At 40.6% G+C, this 16,197-nt stretch overlaps 1 protein-coding gene across 1 annotated transcript in view; it reads right to left on the reverse strand.

Moving 5' to 3' along the window:
- The window catches only part of Dnah14 (dynein axonemal heavy chain 14), a 170,970-nt gene that overhangs the window by 67,642 nt on the left and 87,131 nt on the right, over positions 1-16,197 (reverse strand). The window contains 6 exon segments of the mRNA XM_070023147.1: positions 1,586-1,756; positions 3,849-4,016; positions 6,083-6,220; positions 10,592-10,723; positions 11,975-12,147; positions 12,869-12,930. Of these exon segments, the coding sequence (XP_069879248.1) occupies positions 1,586-1,756; positions 3,849-4,016; positions 6,083-6,220; positions 10,592-10,723; positions 11,975-12,147; positions 12,869-12,930 (844 nt within the window).

Consider the following 16,197-nt stretch of genomic DNA (forward strand, 5'->3'; position numbering starts at 1 on the left):
TGAGGTTTGAATTTGGGCTATTGTGCTTGTGTATGGTTTGAGCCACACCCTCAGTCCATATGTGTGTGTGTATGCACACCTACACACCTACAGGCAGATTCACACATCATTTGCACGTGGTATACAATGTGTCTATGGCTACCTTTCTTTCCATGCATGACGTTTATAGTCTTAGAATTCTTTTTTCTCTCTTATCAAGTACAGTTGTGTCCTGTAAATTATTCTGTTTCTCGGAGTTCTATGACTAGGGTAGGAGGAGATAGCACTAGCAAAGAGGAGACGTGGGACCAGAGGACTGCTGGCTGGAGGGACACATCTCCCAGCTCTCTCAATGAGAGGTCAGACACAGGCCCCGCAGTGGCCTGCTCAGACGCCGGCCTTCCTGTGAGTCCGTTTACTGAGATCCTTGTCTCTGCAACCACCCTGAAAGACAGCAGCGGGACTAAAACTCCAGGGGCCGAGGGGGCAGCGTCTCAGGAGGCGCCCCAGGCAGTCCTCAGTCCCGGGGGACAACGGGCCATTGTGGGCTCCAGAGAGGCAGAAGTGCCCACAAAGACATCACCCCATCACCTCCACAGTTCTTTACATACACTCCCAGAATTTTTCAAGTCAACAGTGGAATTATTCATAAGAAAAGTTGCTTTAACCGAAGGAGCCCCACTGCATTGTTGGTGGGAGAGTAAACTTGTTCAACCACTCTGGAAAGCAGCATGGATGGAGGTTCCTCAAAGACTCCACATAGAGCTCCCCTAGGACCCGACAATCCCACTTTGGGGCATTTACCCAAATGATCACAAACAAGGCCACACTAAAGCTACCAGCACAACTATATTCACTGCAGCATTATTCACCATAGGGAAGATATGGAACCACCCCAGATGCCCCTCAGTAGATGAATGGATCAAGAAAATGTGGTATATATACACAATGGAATTCTATGCCTCCATCAGAAAGAATGACATTGCCCCATTTGTTAGGAAATGGAAAGACTTGGAAAAAATTATATTAAGTGAAGTAAGCCAGGCCCAAGAAACACAGATCCCATGGTTTCCCTTATTTGCAATAACTAGTATTTGTTTGAGTCAAGCAGAATCACTCAGATAAGGTGATGTTAGGGAAATGAACCCTAAGATATGTATTCAAATGTTTTTTTTTCTTTCATGCGATTGTTTTTTAACACATTTATAAGATTATTTCTATGTTGCTTTGTATGTCCCTCCCCCACAGTATAATCCCTGCTTTCACTGTATTTGATGTCGGTATAATTTGTGGAGGGGAAGGGAAAAAAAACAAATCGTTACAACAATGACACGTACAAGTCGTAATGTTGAAAAACAAACTTTACAACTTTGGTCAGGCGGGGGACAGGGGAGGATTGAGTAGGGGGGGTGGGGGGGATGGGAAGAGATGAGAAGGGGAAATGTACTCATTATCTTGCCCATGTAATTGTAATCCCTCTGTACGGTATTTTCACAATAAAAATATTAAAAAAATATTAAAAAGTTGCTTTACTAGCAGAGAAATGTTGAAAACTTTCAGGAAATATTTTTGCCATTTGAAATAATTCTTATAACATAAAGTTTACCTGAAAATAATTCTCGAGTTCCTTTGAAAGAGCCTGATGGAAGAGGCATTTTTCAGTGGCTTCGATTAAGCGATCATGAAACACTCGGGTGGCTTCGTGAATGAAGAACCTTGCAGCCATCTCTGGGCTGATGATGACATTCTTGTCAGCTTGCAGCAATCCTAGGAGAAGCTGTTAGGGATTTATAAAGAACAGACTCTGAAATATTATCAGGACTGTGTGTGAAATAAAGGCATACGTTTTGCAGGTTTATGTTCCATAATAGAAGCCCTTGTGAGGTGGCCCTGGCTCCTGCCTGGAATCCTAGCTACTGGGCAGGAAAGTCTACGAGATTCTTAGCTCCAACTAGCCACCAAAAGCCAGAAATGGGGCTGTGGCTGAAGTGGCAGAGTGCTAGCACTGAGCAAAAAAGCTCAGGTTCAGAGCCAAGGCCAAGCCCCAGGACCAGCAAACACACACACACACACACACACACACACACACACGCACACACGCGCACACACGCACGCACGCACGCGCACACGCAATCTGCATTTTGAGGACATGGGGGGCTCAGGAGGACCCTGAGAGGAAAGGGCTCAGGAGCAGGCAGTGAGCTGGAGGAGGCCAGGCAAGCACTGCTATGTTTATACGATGGTGAGCCTGCTAACAAATCTCATAATGCGTCTCAAGGTTGTATGCGCTAGCTGAAGCTGAGCTCTTACAGAAGGAAGATCCATATTAAGAGTTGTTTTCACCTTTTCTGCTTGTCCTAGACTTATACTAGTTATTGCAAAAAAAGGGAAACCATGGGACCTATGTTTCTTCAGGCCTGGCTTACTTCACTTAATATAACTTTTTCCAAGTCTCCATTTCCTAACAAATGGGGAGATGCCATTCTTTCTGATGGAGGCCTAGGATTCCAGTGTGTGTGTGTGTGTGTGTGTGTGTGTGTGTGTGTGTGTGTGTGTGTGTGTGTGTGTGTGTGTGTGTGTGTGTGTGTGTGTGTGTGTGTGTGTGTGTGTGTGTGTGTGTGTGTGTGTGTGTGTGTGTGTGTGTGTGTGTGTGTGTGTGTGTGTGTGTGTGTGTGTGTGTGTGTGTGTGTGTGTGTGTGTGTGTGTGTGTGTGTGACATTTTCTTGATCCATTCATCTACTGAGGAGCATCTGTGTTGGTTCCATATCTGGTCAAAAGCTATGTACATATGACCATATAAGATGATATTAAGTGAAATGAACTCCAAGATAGGGACTCAAGTGTTTTTTTCTTTCTTGCTATTGTTTTTAATGTATTTAAAATGTACCATGTGAATATTTTGTTTCTTTTGTATGTTCTTCCCCCACGGTATAACCCCTGCTTTCACTGTATTCGATGTCGGCGCCCTGCATCTTGTACATACATTTTTCTAATTTGGGGAGGGGAAGGGAAATAACAAAATGCTGAAATCAGGATACAGGTTGACCCATTGTAACAATGAGATGTACAAGACATTATGTTGAAAATGATCTTTACAACTTGGGGGGGAGTAGTTGTAGAGGTGGAGAGGGAAGGATAGTAGGGAAAAACAAAGGAAGGATAACAATGCTCAATAGGAAATGTACTCATTATCTTACTCATATAACTGTAATCCCTCTGTATTTACAATAAAAATATTAAAAAAGGTTGTTTTCATTAACACTGTCATTTTTTGGCAGATTAGGGTATTCTACTACTTGAGTCATGCTTCTAGACATGCTATCTTTGCTGGTTATTGTGTAGATGGAGTCATACAGACTTTTTTTTGACTAGGCTGGCTTTGAACCACAAGACCTTAGATCTCAGCCTCCTGAATAGCTAGAATTATAGGCACAAGACACTGGTGCCAGGAAACACTGCAACTTTGAAAATTATTTAACCAAAGTTGATGACTCAGTCAGCATGGGTGGTAAAATCTGACAGTGTTCATGAGATGTATAATGCTTTGATTTCCTAGTAGGCACAATAAATCTCTAAGACAAAGCAAAATCAAATCTGTGTTAGACCTTGCTATTTCTTTCCTGCTGAGTAGCTCAGACAATTCTAGTAATTTCATTATTGAATTCCTGCTTGAAATTATTCAAACAGTTCTTTTCAACTTACTCATTGGCTTATAGCAAAACTAACCACATGAATTTTACAATTCTGTTTCTAAGAATTTAATTTTGAAAACTCAACCAGGAGGAGGAAGAGGAGAAGTTCAAAGCAGTAAACTTACATGTCAACTTAAAATTTAGAAATAAATCCAGAAAACGAATTTAAAAGCAGACCTTAAACATGTCTCGAAGGTTGAACGTGTAGTGGCATTTTGCTGGCGTTGGTAACATAGTCTTACACACAAAGTAGTACACAGCCAGGGAGCAAGATGCTATCTGTTCCCTACATCTCTGAATGTCAGGCACAAAGCCATTGTTGGAGAAATAGATTCCCAAATGAGCCTTTAAAAAAGAAGCATGATATGCCTCCATCAGAAAGAATGACATTGCCCCATTTGTTAGGAAATGGAAAAAATTATATTAAGTGAAGTAAGCCAGGCCCAAAGAAACATAGGTCCCATGGTTTCCCTTATTTGTAATATCTAGTAGATGTATGAGTCAAGCAGAAAAGGTCAGATAATGTAATGTCAGGAAAATGAACCCTTAGATGTGTATTTTAATGTTTTTTTCTTTCATGCATGTGTTTCTAACGTATTTATAAGATTATCTCTTTGTTGCTTTGTATGTCCCTCCCCCACAGTATAACCCCTGCTTTCACTATATTTGATGTCAGTATAACTTGTGGAGGAGATGGGGAAAAACCAGTTGTTTAAGGATACAGGTGGACCTGTTGCAACAATGAGAAGTACAAGTTGTCATGTCCCAAATGAGCGGGGGGGGGGGGTGGGGGTGGGGAAGGGGGGGAAGGAGAAGGATTGGGATTGGGGGGGAGGAGGGAGGCTGGGAAGGGATGTGAAGGGTAAACAAAGGAGGAGGCTGCAATGCTTGGTAAGAAATGTACGCATTATCCTGCCCATGTAATTGTAACTCCTCTGTACAGTATGTTCACAAATAAAATAAAGTTTAAAAAAAATAAAAAAGAAGCATGAAAACTTAGCTAATTAAAACCTATAGACCCTTTCTGACTTCTTCTGTGAAGAAGCAGACCTGTGCACCTCACTAGAAATGTTAATAACTAAGATCCATTTAGAGTAGGGTGAGGGAATATGTACAAAGACACCCTGGAGCTGCAGATGGCCCTAGTCTGAAGCATGGTCTAGAATACCAGATCCCTGAATGCTGAGCTTGGGACAGTGTATGTCCCATGTCCATACAATCAGGGGGGCCTGTAACTCTCACTTCCTTGCTCCCTAGCAACTGTTACTAGACCTGCAAAGTGATAGAATATGATCTCATTTTGGAACAGTTTTCATTCATGCTTTCTTCTGAAAATTCTAAACATCTTATTGGGAAATGAGTCAACTTGAAATCTAGCAAGGCTAGAAAAATATATCCTATGCAAAAACTGCTACATTCTTTAAAATATATTGTGAAGAATCTTTAAAAAAATTTTTATTGTGAAAATACCGTACAGAGGGGTTACAATTACATGGGCAAGATAATGAGTATATTTCTTATCAAGCATTGTAGCCTCCTCCTTTGTTTCCCCTTCCCATCCCATCCCCTCCCTCTCCTCCCCCACCCCCCCTTCCCCTGCCACCAAAGTTGTAAAGTTCGTTTTTCCACATAACGACTTATACATCTCATTGTTGCAATGGGTCCACCTGTATCCCTATTTAAATGATTTTTTTTCCCTTCCCCTCCACAAATTATACCAACATCAAATACAGTGAAAGCAGGGGTTATACCATGGGGGAGGGACATACAAAGCAACAAAGAAATCATCTTATAAATATGTTAGAAACAATCACAAGAAAGAAAAAACATTTGAATACTTATCTTGGGGTTCATTTCACCTAACATCAACTTATCAGACCTTTTCTGCTTGTCTCAGACATATACTAGTTATTGCAAATAAGGGAAACCATGGGACCTATGTTTCTTTGGGCCTGGCTTACTTCACTTAATATAATCTTATACTTTATTCTTTATAAAGTTTAAAGATACATTTAAATTATATTTTTCAAAATGCCCTTGAAAATTCTGATGCTAATGGTCACAGGGTCCACATCTAAAAAATAATCTGTCTTAGAAGAAAGTATCCAAACATACACTAGTCCAGCTTGATGGTCATAATTCTCATTCTATATGAAAATGAAAAGAACAAAATTCAACTACTTTAAGGCATGCGCAGATTCCCCAGTTCAGACTCAGATATACTGGGCCCCAAATCTCTAAGAATGAAATCCTGGTATTTGTCTTTTAAATATACATTGAACATTCATCAATTGTGTTACTTATGCACATTAAATTATATTTAGATACATTAGAACAAGAGGAAGGAAGGGAGGGAGGAAGGGAGGAAGGAAAGTAGGAAAGCAGAAACGAAATGAGCTAGATGCTTTTACCTGGAAAATCGTAAGTAAGGCATTTTGTGGGGGGTGAGGCAACACCAGCATGGAGAAGTGTTTGAGGAGGCGTGGACTAATGTCACTCCTACCAAATACAGGGACACAGGAAGCAATTATGGAAAGATCTTGAATAGTCTGTGCGAAAAGCAAAACAGAGAATATCTAAATGCACCTGAAGGAAATGAAATTTACTTGAGCAAATGGATTTAGATGACTATTTACTTGAAATGCTAGTAGAAATCTATGTTTTCACCATTGGAACCCTCTCCTGAATCTACCATACTTTAGTTAACACATTTGTATCTATGTGCATATGACCTTGCATGTAGTTACATACATATTTATAATTGAGATCTAACTTCCACATATGAGAGAATATATTCCATTTCTGTAACTCCTTGGAACAACTAACTTACAGTTTAACAAAAAGAATACCAGGAAGTTGGGTCATGTGTTATGGGAGGGGTAAGGTCAAGGGAAGGGGAGTAGAGAAATGGAGAGCAGAAGGACTGAACACAGTCATAATATATATATAAGTATGAGAAGTAGTGGGTTGGGAGGGGCTAGTGAGAATGTTGAAAGGGATGACATTCATCAAGATGTACTGTATTCATAAACTGTTTCAGTGAATTGCAAAGAAAAAGAGGAGAAGGAGGAGGAGGAGGAAGAGGAGGAGGAGGAGGAGGAGGAGGAGGAAGAGGAGGAGGAGGAGGAGGAGGAGGAGGAGGAGGGAGGAGGAGGAGGAGGAGGAGGGAGAAGGAGGAGGAGGAGGAGGAGGAGGAGGAGGAGGAGGGAGGAGGAGGAGGAGGAGGAGGAGGAGGAGGAGGAGGAGGAGGAGATGACAAAGAAGAAGAAAGCAATTGCTGGTCAGTGGCCAGTGGCTCATGTATTCAATCTTAGCTACTTGGGAGGCTCAAATCTGAGGATCAGCAAAATTGAGAAGTTTCTAAGGTAGACAATCTGAGAGCTAGAAATGTGGCTCAAGTGGTAGAGCACCACTTGTGAGTGGAATCTGAGAACATGAGGGATTGAGTTCAAGCCCCAGAACTGCCCCCACTCCCAAAGCAACCACTGGGAACTATATAACTACTAGAAGAAAGCATGGGATCATGTTTCATGATATTGGTGTGAGATTTATGGGATAAAATTTCTAAAGTACAGGTAACAAAAACAAAGAGATAAATGGGCTTCATCACAGCAAAAATCTTTTGTACAATCAGTTAAAATAGTGAACAGACTATGAAATCAGAGAAAATATTTATAAATGATGGCTCTAACAAGAGCTAATATCCAGCATATATTAGGAACTTAAACAGCTCAACAGAAATTTCCAATAATCCAATAAAATAGGCAAAATATTTTAACAAAAGATAATGTAAAATGGCATCAGTTATGTGAAAAAATGATCTATGCATCACCAGGAAATATGCAAATAGAAACTACAGTAAGATATTATCTCACCAAGTTAGAATAGCTACTATCAAAGAGGCAGAAAATAACATTGTCAGCGTGGCTGTGGGGAGAAGGATGACTCTCATATGCTACTGATGGACATAAATTAGTGTGAAAAAAGCACAGAAGTCCCTCTGAAAGCTAAAACTAGAATCATCACATGGTCACACAATCTATTGAAAACATGTATTAAAAAATGAGATTAGCCAGGTGCTGGTGGCTCATGCCTGTAATCCTAGCTACTCAGGAGGCTTTGATCTGCGTATTACAGTTCAAAGCTAACTGGGGAAGCAAAGTCCATGAGACCCTTATCTCCAATAAACCATCAGAAAACTGGAAGTGGCGCTGTGGCTCAAGTGGTAGAGCACTAGCCTTCGCTGAAGAGCTGAGGGACAGCGCCCAAGCCCAGAGGTCAAGCCCTACAACTGACAAAATAAACCACCCTGAAATTAGTATGTCAAAAAGGTACTCATACATAGTACTGCTCACTCTAGCAAAGATATGGAATCAAACAATATGTGCCTTAGTGATGGGTGGATGAAGGAAATGTGGTAGATAATGGAATACTATTTAAGCTAATAGGATGCCTTGCCATTTGCAATAGCATGGATTAATGCTGAGTGAACAGGCACAGCCAAATATCACAGGATTTCACTCAGCTGTGCAATCTAAAGAGCTGGTCTTACAGAGGCGAGGAGCGAGTGTGGCATGTTTGGACCACAGGCATCAAGTACAGATAGCAGAAAAATCTATTGTGCAGTAGGGCAACTATATTGAACAACCATCTGTGAAACATTCAAAAGAGCTAGATGATTTTGAATGTTCTCATGACAAATGTGAAGATACCTTAATTCCTCAAATCTGACTGCCATACACTGTGTATCTGTATTCTATATATGTCTCACCCAACATCTATGTACAATGATTGTCTATAAATGAAAGAATAAAAATGCAATCATTGAAAATAGGACATATACTTTTTCTTTCAAATTCTTAAACCTTATTCACTTTGTTTAATGTAACAAAAATCGCTGCACAGGAGTCTCTCAGATTTTTTTGACTATAATTGCCACGCCGACCTCAGTAGAGTCTGCTTAGCATGGGAAACCATCTATCAGACCATGATAGGGGCCTCGAGACCTATCTCTGAGTTTTGGGATTTCACCGAAGTCTACCTCAGAGAATGGGGCTTTACAGAAACCTATCTCCAAGTTTTGGGACTTCACCGAAGTCTACCTCGGAGAATAGGGCTTCTAAGAGGCCTACTCCTGGGAAAAGGCTGGCAAAAACCCCTGGAAAAGATGTGTTTCTGCCTATCTTTTCCTCATAAGAGTGCCTATTAATCTTTTACTGTTTCTACTGCTCATTGTACTTACTCATTGTCAACGTTCCCTTATTCAAAGCTCTTTAAGAGTGTTGACGACTCCAATATCTGATGAGTGTCTTAAAAATATGACTAACTCACCAGAGTTAAGTGCTACCCTGAAACCCCTCTTATGGAGGCTAGTAGACAAGTTATAAGTAAATATAAAAGTATTGGGGGTTTCACAAAGTCACTCCAGCAGAAGGAATTGTAAGAAATTTACAAAAAGTTGTAGGTGCGGCTAGAACAGAAAGAATGTATGGCAATTGCTGAGATAACTACTTAGGAGAAAGAACTTCCTCATTTACTAAGAGACTTGCTAAATCGAAGTCTCCTTGGTGCTTACTATTAAAGAAGAAACAGGAAAGATCTTAATGGGACAGTTAAGGCCTCTATAGAAAAAAGTAGTGGTTAATTGGTGACAATCATCGAAACCCATTGTATTTCTTAAAAATAGAGGTAAAGCTGGAAACAAGTGCCTATCAGGCGACCAGTTGGTGGCCACCCAAGGACGAAGCCCTGCAGCAAGGTTGTGTAACCTTTTGCCCTTTCAGGCGACCAGCTGGTGACCGCCCAAGAATGAAGCCCTGCAGCAAGATTATGTAACCTTTTGCCCTTTCTTATGGAGACTTTTTGCTATAAAAGTTTGTTATCCTCTGCATTAAATCGCACTCAGCACTCAGCACTCAGCACTCAGCACTCAGCATCCACTCCTAATGTGTGTGAGTTGTCTGTTTGCCATCTCCCCGTCCTATTCCAGGTTCCTCCCCTAGGTATCCTCCGTCGTCCCGACAGAACCCGGTCCGCGGCATATAATATCTCTAGAAATGCTTGTGTATGTTCTTTGCTGTAGACATCTGAAGTCTTTCATACGTTTGTTAGCATATGTGCATTGTGCTGTGGGGTTTCATTATGATGTTTATGCCATGCGTGTATAATGTGTCTTCCACAGACATTTAGGAGGCACTGGGCAGGCCTTCGCTTCACTGGCCTTCCTCAGCTGAACTAACTGTTAAGACATAAACATTCTGATTAGTCATGATTCTGTCAACAGCAGTGAGCATCACTAGACTCAAATGAAACTTTTAGGAGACTCTTCTCGCATCTTCATAAGATCTGGACCTACCACAACTAGACTTTTTTTTTTTGTTGGTCATGGGGCTGGGTACTGGGCCTGGGCGCTGTCCCTCAGCTCTTCAGCTCAAGGCTAGAGCTCTACCCCTTGAGCCACAGTGCCACTTCCTATTTTCTGAGTGGTTTATTGGAGATAAGAGTTTCATGTCCTTTCCTGCCTGGGCTGGCTCTGAACTGCCACCCTCAGATCTGAGTAGCTAGGATTGCAGGCGTGAGCCACCGGTCCCAGTGTAACTAGACTTTCTATGAACCCTTCCATCTGTGTTAAACTGGAGATAAACTTGATATCATCAGCTCAGGGTCCCAACAAGTCCATTTGGCTAGACTTTCAAGATTTCACTCAATATTAGTATAAACAGGGGGGCGGGGGGGAGGATGGGAAGGGATAGGAAGGGGAAACAAAGGAGGAAGCTACAATGCTTGATAATAAATGTACACATTATCTTGCCCATGTAATTGTAACCCCTCTGTACAGTATTTTCACAATAAAAAAGAAAAAAAATTAGTATAAACACTGAATTTATAGCAGGTATCGATGTCTGATGTGAGCACTGTACCTTCCATGTGTTCTGCTCGGTATCGTAAACCCCTCCCATGTCCAACAGCTGTCTGATCAGCTCCAGGGGCGGCTGTGCCCTCCCACCTGGGTCTGATGCTGGCGTGTTCATGTCATCAATAAATATTACAACCTTGAGAAAAACATCGTGTTTCAAGACAGTCATTCTTTAAATATGAAGTACAAATATTAAGTTATGCTATAGTTCAAGAACAAACATAAAAATGAAATATCTTTTTCTATTAAAAAACAGATCAAATTGTATTTTGAAGATATGGTTTTTAGAAAACAAGTGTTCAAAATGGCAAAAATTCTACCCACCCTTTCTAGATCTGTAGTAGTTATGCCTGACAATATGTTTCCTTTACAAATATAATAAATTTCAAGAAGGAATGTACCATTTATTAAGCCTTTATTATTAAGCACATACTATTGGCAGATGTGTAGATGTTTAAGCTGTTCATTTCTCATGCACCCTGGCTTGATGATAGAAGCATCATCTAGAGATAGATTTTTACATCTGTTGCAAGTGGTATCATGAACACATAGCAGAAAACTCAGGCACATTTCCATGTTTAAAAGTGCTACTTTTCAAATTACAAAATAGCTATTTTACTTTAGCGACCTAATTACTCAATCTTTAACAATCAATACCAGTTTTTAGTAAGACACTCAGTTTCCCTGTCTTGTATCACAAATGGACATGAATATTTCTTGCTTACACTTTCCAGTTGTGTGATGAGGTTGCAGCCTTATTAGCCTTTTCAAAATCCCTAAAGTTTACCCATGTATCAAGTTTATAGAAGTTAAAATCAAAGTAGTCTGAGGCCCATGCACAGAGCCCTGAAGTGGATAGTTACAGGGTTAAAAGCACAGGGCTCCTCAGGGACTGTGTGTTTTTCTTATTCGTGAGCCTTGCAAGTCTTTCATCCTGACCGATTTCACATGCTGCAGAGAATTTGGTTAAACTAGTGGACAGTTAATCCTGTTCTAACTGACCAAACGTAAGAAGAAGAGACATCAGGTCTTTGTGTGGCTCCCTGGGCCCCTGGAGGGCTCCCTAGCCTATTCCTTGGGGAAGACACGATTCCAGGCCATGAAGAGAAAACCTCACAGAATGCACATTAACAAAGAATAGCATGCAATGTCATTTGCAGATTTCAAACTCAAGTTTAGACTTCTTCACTCAGATTTCAGTGGCTTCTGGTTTTAGTTTATCTGCCAATTAACCAGCATGCTAGAAATGGAATTGTATTGATTTGAAAACCATAGTGTCTGTTCTAAAATGCTCTTTTGGGAATGTCCAGTGACAAACATTCAGTAAAAGAAAATCACTTTGTCGCTCTCACAGAACCACAGATGCCGACCAGAGGTGGGTGCATACCTTGTTGTTCTTAGGGGCTCCGAGGGTATCTTTCTTTCTTCTTATTAATTTCTTAAGAATCATCTCCTTGATTTTGGTGGCTGTGAGACTGCCGCTGAAGTTTATTGTGGTTGCTGTAATTCCTTTAAGTGAACTGTCATCAGGGCTACCTTCGAGCTTCTTAGTGGTAGCATCTATGTCAACCATGAAAAGGAAACAAATTTAGAACATTTGGTATTTTTGCTTTATTTTGGGGTGTTAAGAAATTTGGGAATGATGTAATTTTGCTATGCTGTTGTCCTTTTTAAGAAATTACTCTGAAAGAAGGCTGACTTTAGAACACTCAGCACTGATTTTGGAGGCAAAAGTTTTGAGCCACAGCCACGTGCAGCAGTGGGAAAGCTCAGCAGACCCTCTTCCCATCTGTGCATGTCAGACACACAGAACTAGATCCCAAAGCAGCATGCAGCGGCTGTGCCAAGGAAACCCAAACAGAGTGCATTCCCTGAGCGAGAACCACACTTCAACACACAGATGCCTCTGGCACATCTTCTGGCTGCCTTTCCCATTGCCCTTCCCCAGCTTCCCGCTGCCACACCTTCCTTCCTGGGAAGCACAGCTGTTACTCCTGAGATCCCATCTAATGTTCCTGTCTTATGACCAGATTTGAGGGCTACAGAATCGTAACTTTTGCCTGTGCCAAATCTAAGTGAGTGAAAGAGAAGCAGATTGTTGGCAGGCGTGAGCTGGATGTCAGGTTTTGATGGTAGCCTCTGCTTTCTGAGTGGCCTCAGGTGCTTTCTGAGGTACTGGATACATTTACCAAGTACGGTTTTCCCTCTGAGTGGCTTGTGTATGGTTGTGTGGCTGCACCATGATCCCGGAATGGTTGTTGAGCGGCACTATCACATGTACCTGGGCTTCCGCCCTCCTTCTTGTGAGTCTTGGAGATCAGGATGCTGAGATTTTGCTTTAGACTATTGGAATCAAATGATTTAAGGATCCAAAGTTAGTTGATTACCACCGTAGTTGTAGTAAGAAAAAAATAGTAACCATAACAGCATATAGCTTATTTTGTTTCCATCTCCCACAAAAAGCCTTATTTTTCTCTATTTACATTTTTTGAGATAAAATCAGTATCACTATTATAATCAACATTCAAATTTAATAAAATATTGGATTAAATTGAAAAAAACCCAGGATACTCATAACATACCAGTTATTGGACATTTTCTAAGGTTAATTAAGCCATCATTTCCTTGGGCCTTTATAAAATGCATTTTGCTCTACAGATCAAACACCAAAAGACTCATTTACCTAACACTAGGGGGTTTATTTTACAGTAAAGTTTTTGTGTTGGATTGAAAAGAATTGTCTTTCTCTGTTGTCAAAATCCATTTAAAATGTTAAGTGTACATATTTTTTATCAGATTCCCAATTATTTGTGCTAGCAATGTATTCTACTGTATTAGCTTCAGAAATAATTTCCACTTTAAAAAGGAGGTATTGAAGTGAAGTAGGCGTCAGCGGGGGAGGGGAGCAGGATCACAGGGGCTTTGGACACAGACTGGAGAAGATGAGAAATGACCCACACCCGATGGGCCCTGAGCCCCAGGCCCCAGTATGGAGTCTCATTTGCTGGAATGAAAGCCATGGGTGACGGGGCCTCGAAGGGATGTAAAGTCAGGTTTTGGATGTGTTAAGGTCAACGCACATGAGATGTCCAAGCCCAGTGACATGGAATACAATGCTATCATCTAGAGCAGGGCTTCTTGTTCAATCCAAACAACAACTGTTTTCTCTAATACATCAACAGAACTTGTAGTAACTTGTAGTAACACTTTTTGCTTGTACAACTTATAATTTTTCTTTTTTCCCCCAGTAAGAGGTGGGAAATCCCCTGCATTTTTATGTTTGATAAGTAGATCTTTTTTTCTAGTGCAACAATAGTATGAAAAACTTGATTTGTACAGCTTAAGTGCTTATTCTAGGAGGAAAAAGTTTACACCTATCTTTCTTTTTCCTTCTCGTTGTCTTTCTCTTTCTTTCTGCCTTTCCTTTTCCTTCCTTTGCTTCCTTCCCTCCCTTCCTTCCTCTCTCTGTCTTACCCTCCCTCCCTCCCTGCATTCTTCCCTCCCTATTTCCTTTTCTCTCTCTTTCTCCTTTCCCCCTCTCTTTCTTCTTTCCTTCCTTTCTGTTTTGTGCTGGTATTGGTGCTTGAACTCAGGGCCTGACATTAGTGCTTGGCTCTTTTGCTCAAGGCTGCTGCTCTACCACTTGAGCCACACTTCTGCTTTTGGCTGTTTTTTTTTTTCTGGCTAAGTGGAGTTAAGAGTCTCTCAGACTTTTCTGCCTGGGCTGGCTTTGAGATGTAATCCTCAGATCTCAGCTTCCTGTGTAGTTATGATTACAGGTATGAGCCACCAGTGCCAGGCTTGCAGCTGTATTTCATGCTATATAATAATTGAGATTTAAAATTTTGCTATATTAAAAATAAATGTAAGAATTTCTGACTCAGAGGAATGAATCTCATTGCTAGTAGTTTGGAAAAATAACTATTTTCTTTTAAACAGAAAATCTGGGTAAACGAATGAAAAGCAAGGAGGTGAGGTTAGTAGTTAAAACCCTCCTGCCAAAGAAGGGCCCAGAACAGCATGGCTCCATAATGAATTCTACCAGTCATTTAAGGAAGAGCTGACAGACTGGCTTCCTAATGAATTCTGCCAATCATTGAAGGAAGAACAGGCACCAAACCTCTCACATGTTAACAATGAGTGGAGGTGGAAGGAATACTTCCAAACTCAATTCACAACAGTAGCATCTTCATGACATCAAAGCCCAAAAATAACACTACAAGAAAAGAAAATTTTAGGACAATATCTTAGATAAACACAGAGGCAAAAATCATCAATGAAAGGTTAACAAAACTGAATTCAAAAAGAACATTAAAAGGATCAGTCACCATGATCAAGTGGTTCAACATACAGGGTTCAACACACAAAAATAATAAATGTGATACATCACATCAGTAGAGAGAGGGGCAAAGGCTGTGTGACCATCTCAACTGCCACAGAAAAAGCATGCCACAAAAGTTAACATATTCCATTATAACAAAACCTTTACAATGTTAGGAAGAGATGTGCCTCAACCTAAAAACCACATGCAAATCCACAGCCAGCCTCCCACTCAGAGTTCTTCCTGTGTGGCCAGGGCACCAGCTACTTCCTTGTAAGTTAGTGCTAGATGTCTCCATCAGAACAACCAGGAAAGAAAAGAAACAAAGGCATATGAAGAGGAAAGGAAGAGGTGAGATTATTTATGCTGATGGTATCATTTTATTTGCACCAATAATCAGAACTGATAAATGAATTTAATAAAGTTGTAGGATTTAAAATCAAAATACAAAAACCAGTTCAGTTTCTATATGCTAACAGCAAACTATCTGAAAAAAGAAAAGCTACCTCCTTCACACTATCACTAGAAAATAACTCAGATACCATACATCTCAGAACTCAGAGGCTGAGGCAGGAGGGCTCCCAGGCTAGGCTGGCCTGGGTTACAAAGACAGACTGTCTCAAAAAAACAAAAACAAAACAAAACTCCAAGGATTGGTAGCTTAGTGGTAGATCATTTGCCTAACATGGGCAAGGAACAGGGTTCAATCCCTATGGCTGAAAAGACATTTAGGAGTAAATTTAATCAGGAGATGAAAAATCTACATATTAAAACTATAAAGCACTAATGGGAAAAATTGAGGAAAACACAAATAGATGGAAAACCCTGCCCTGTGTTCACAGACTAGAAGAAATAGTTCTGTTACTTCATCCATCCTGTCCTATCCAATGAAATCACTAGCAAAATTCTAGTGCTACTTTTCATTTTTCCTTTGGAACACAAACAACTCCAAATAGCCAAAGCAATTCTGAACAAAAAAGAACAAAGGCAAAATAGCATGTGGCTTCAAAATATACTGCAAGTCAAAAGTAATGACAATAACATGGAACTGGCATGACAATAGAGAAATCAACCAGGCATGGCAAAATGAAGACTTCATAATCTTCATTCTATTACTAATTGAGAAAAGCCGAGTGAAGAGATGCTGACAATAAGATGTTCTTGTCAGGAGCCGATGGCAGGGTAGCTAGAAATGGGGAGATGCTTATCTCACACCAGCTTCAGTTCCATAGAAGGAATGAGATTTCACGGTCTACTGTACAGCATGGAGTAATTAATAATGTATATCT

This window comes from Dipodomys merriami, unplaced genomic scaffold (genome assembly GCF_024711535.1).
Source record: "Dipodomys merriami isolate MVZ:Mamm:240054 unplaced genomic scaffold, mDipMer1.0.p SCAF_158, whole genome shotgun sequence".
Taxonomy (NCBI): domain Eukaryota; kingdom Metazoa; phylum Chordata; class Mammalia; order Rodentia; family Heteromyidae; genus Dipodomys; species Dipodomys merriami.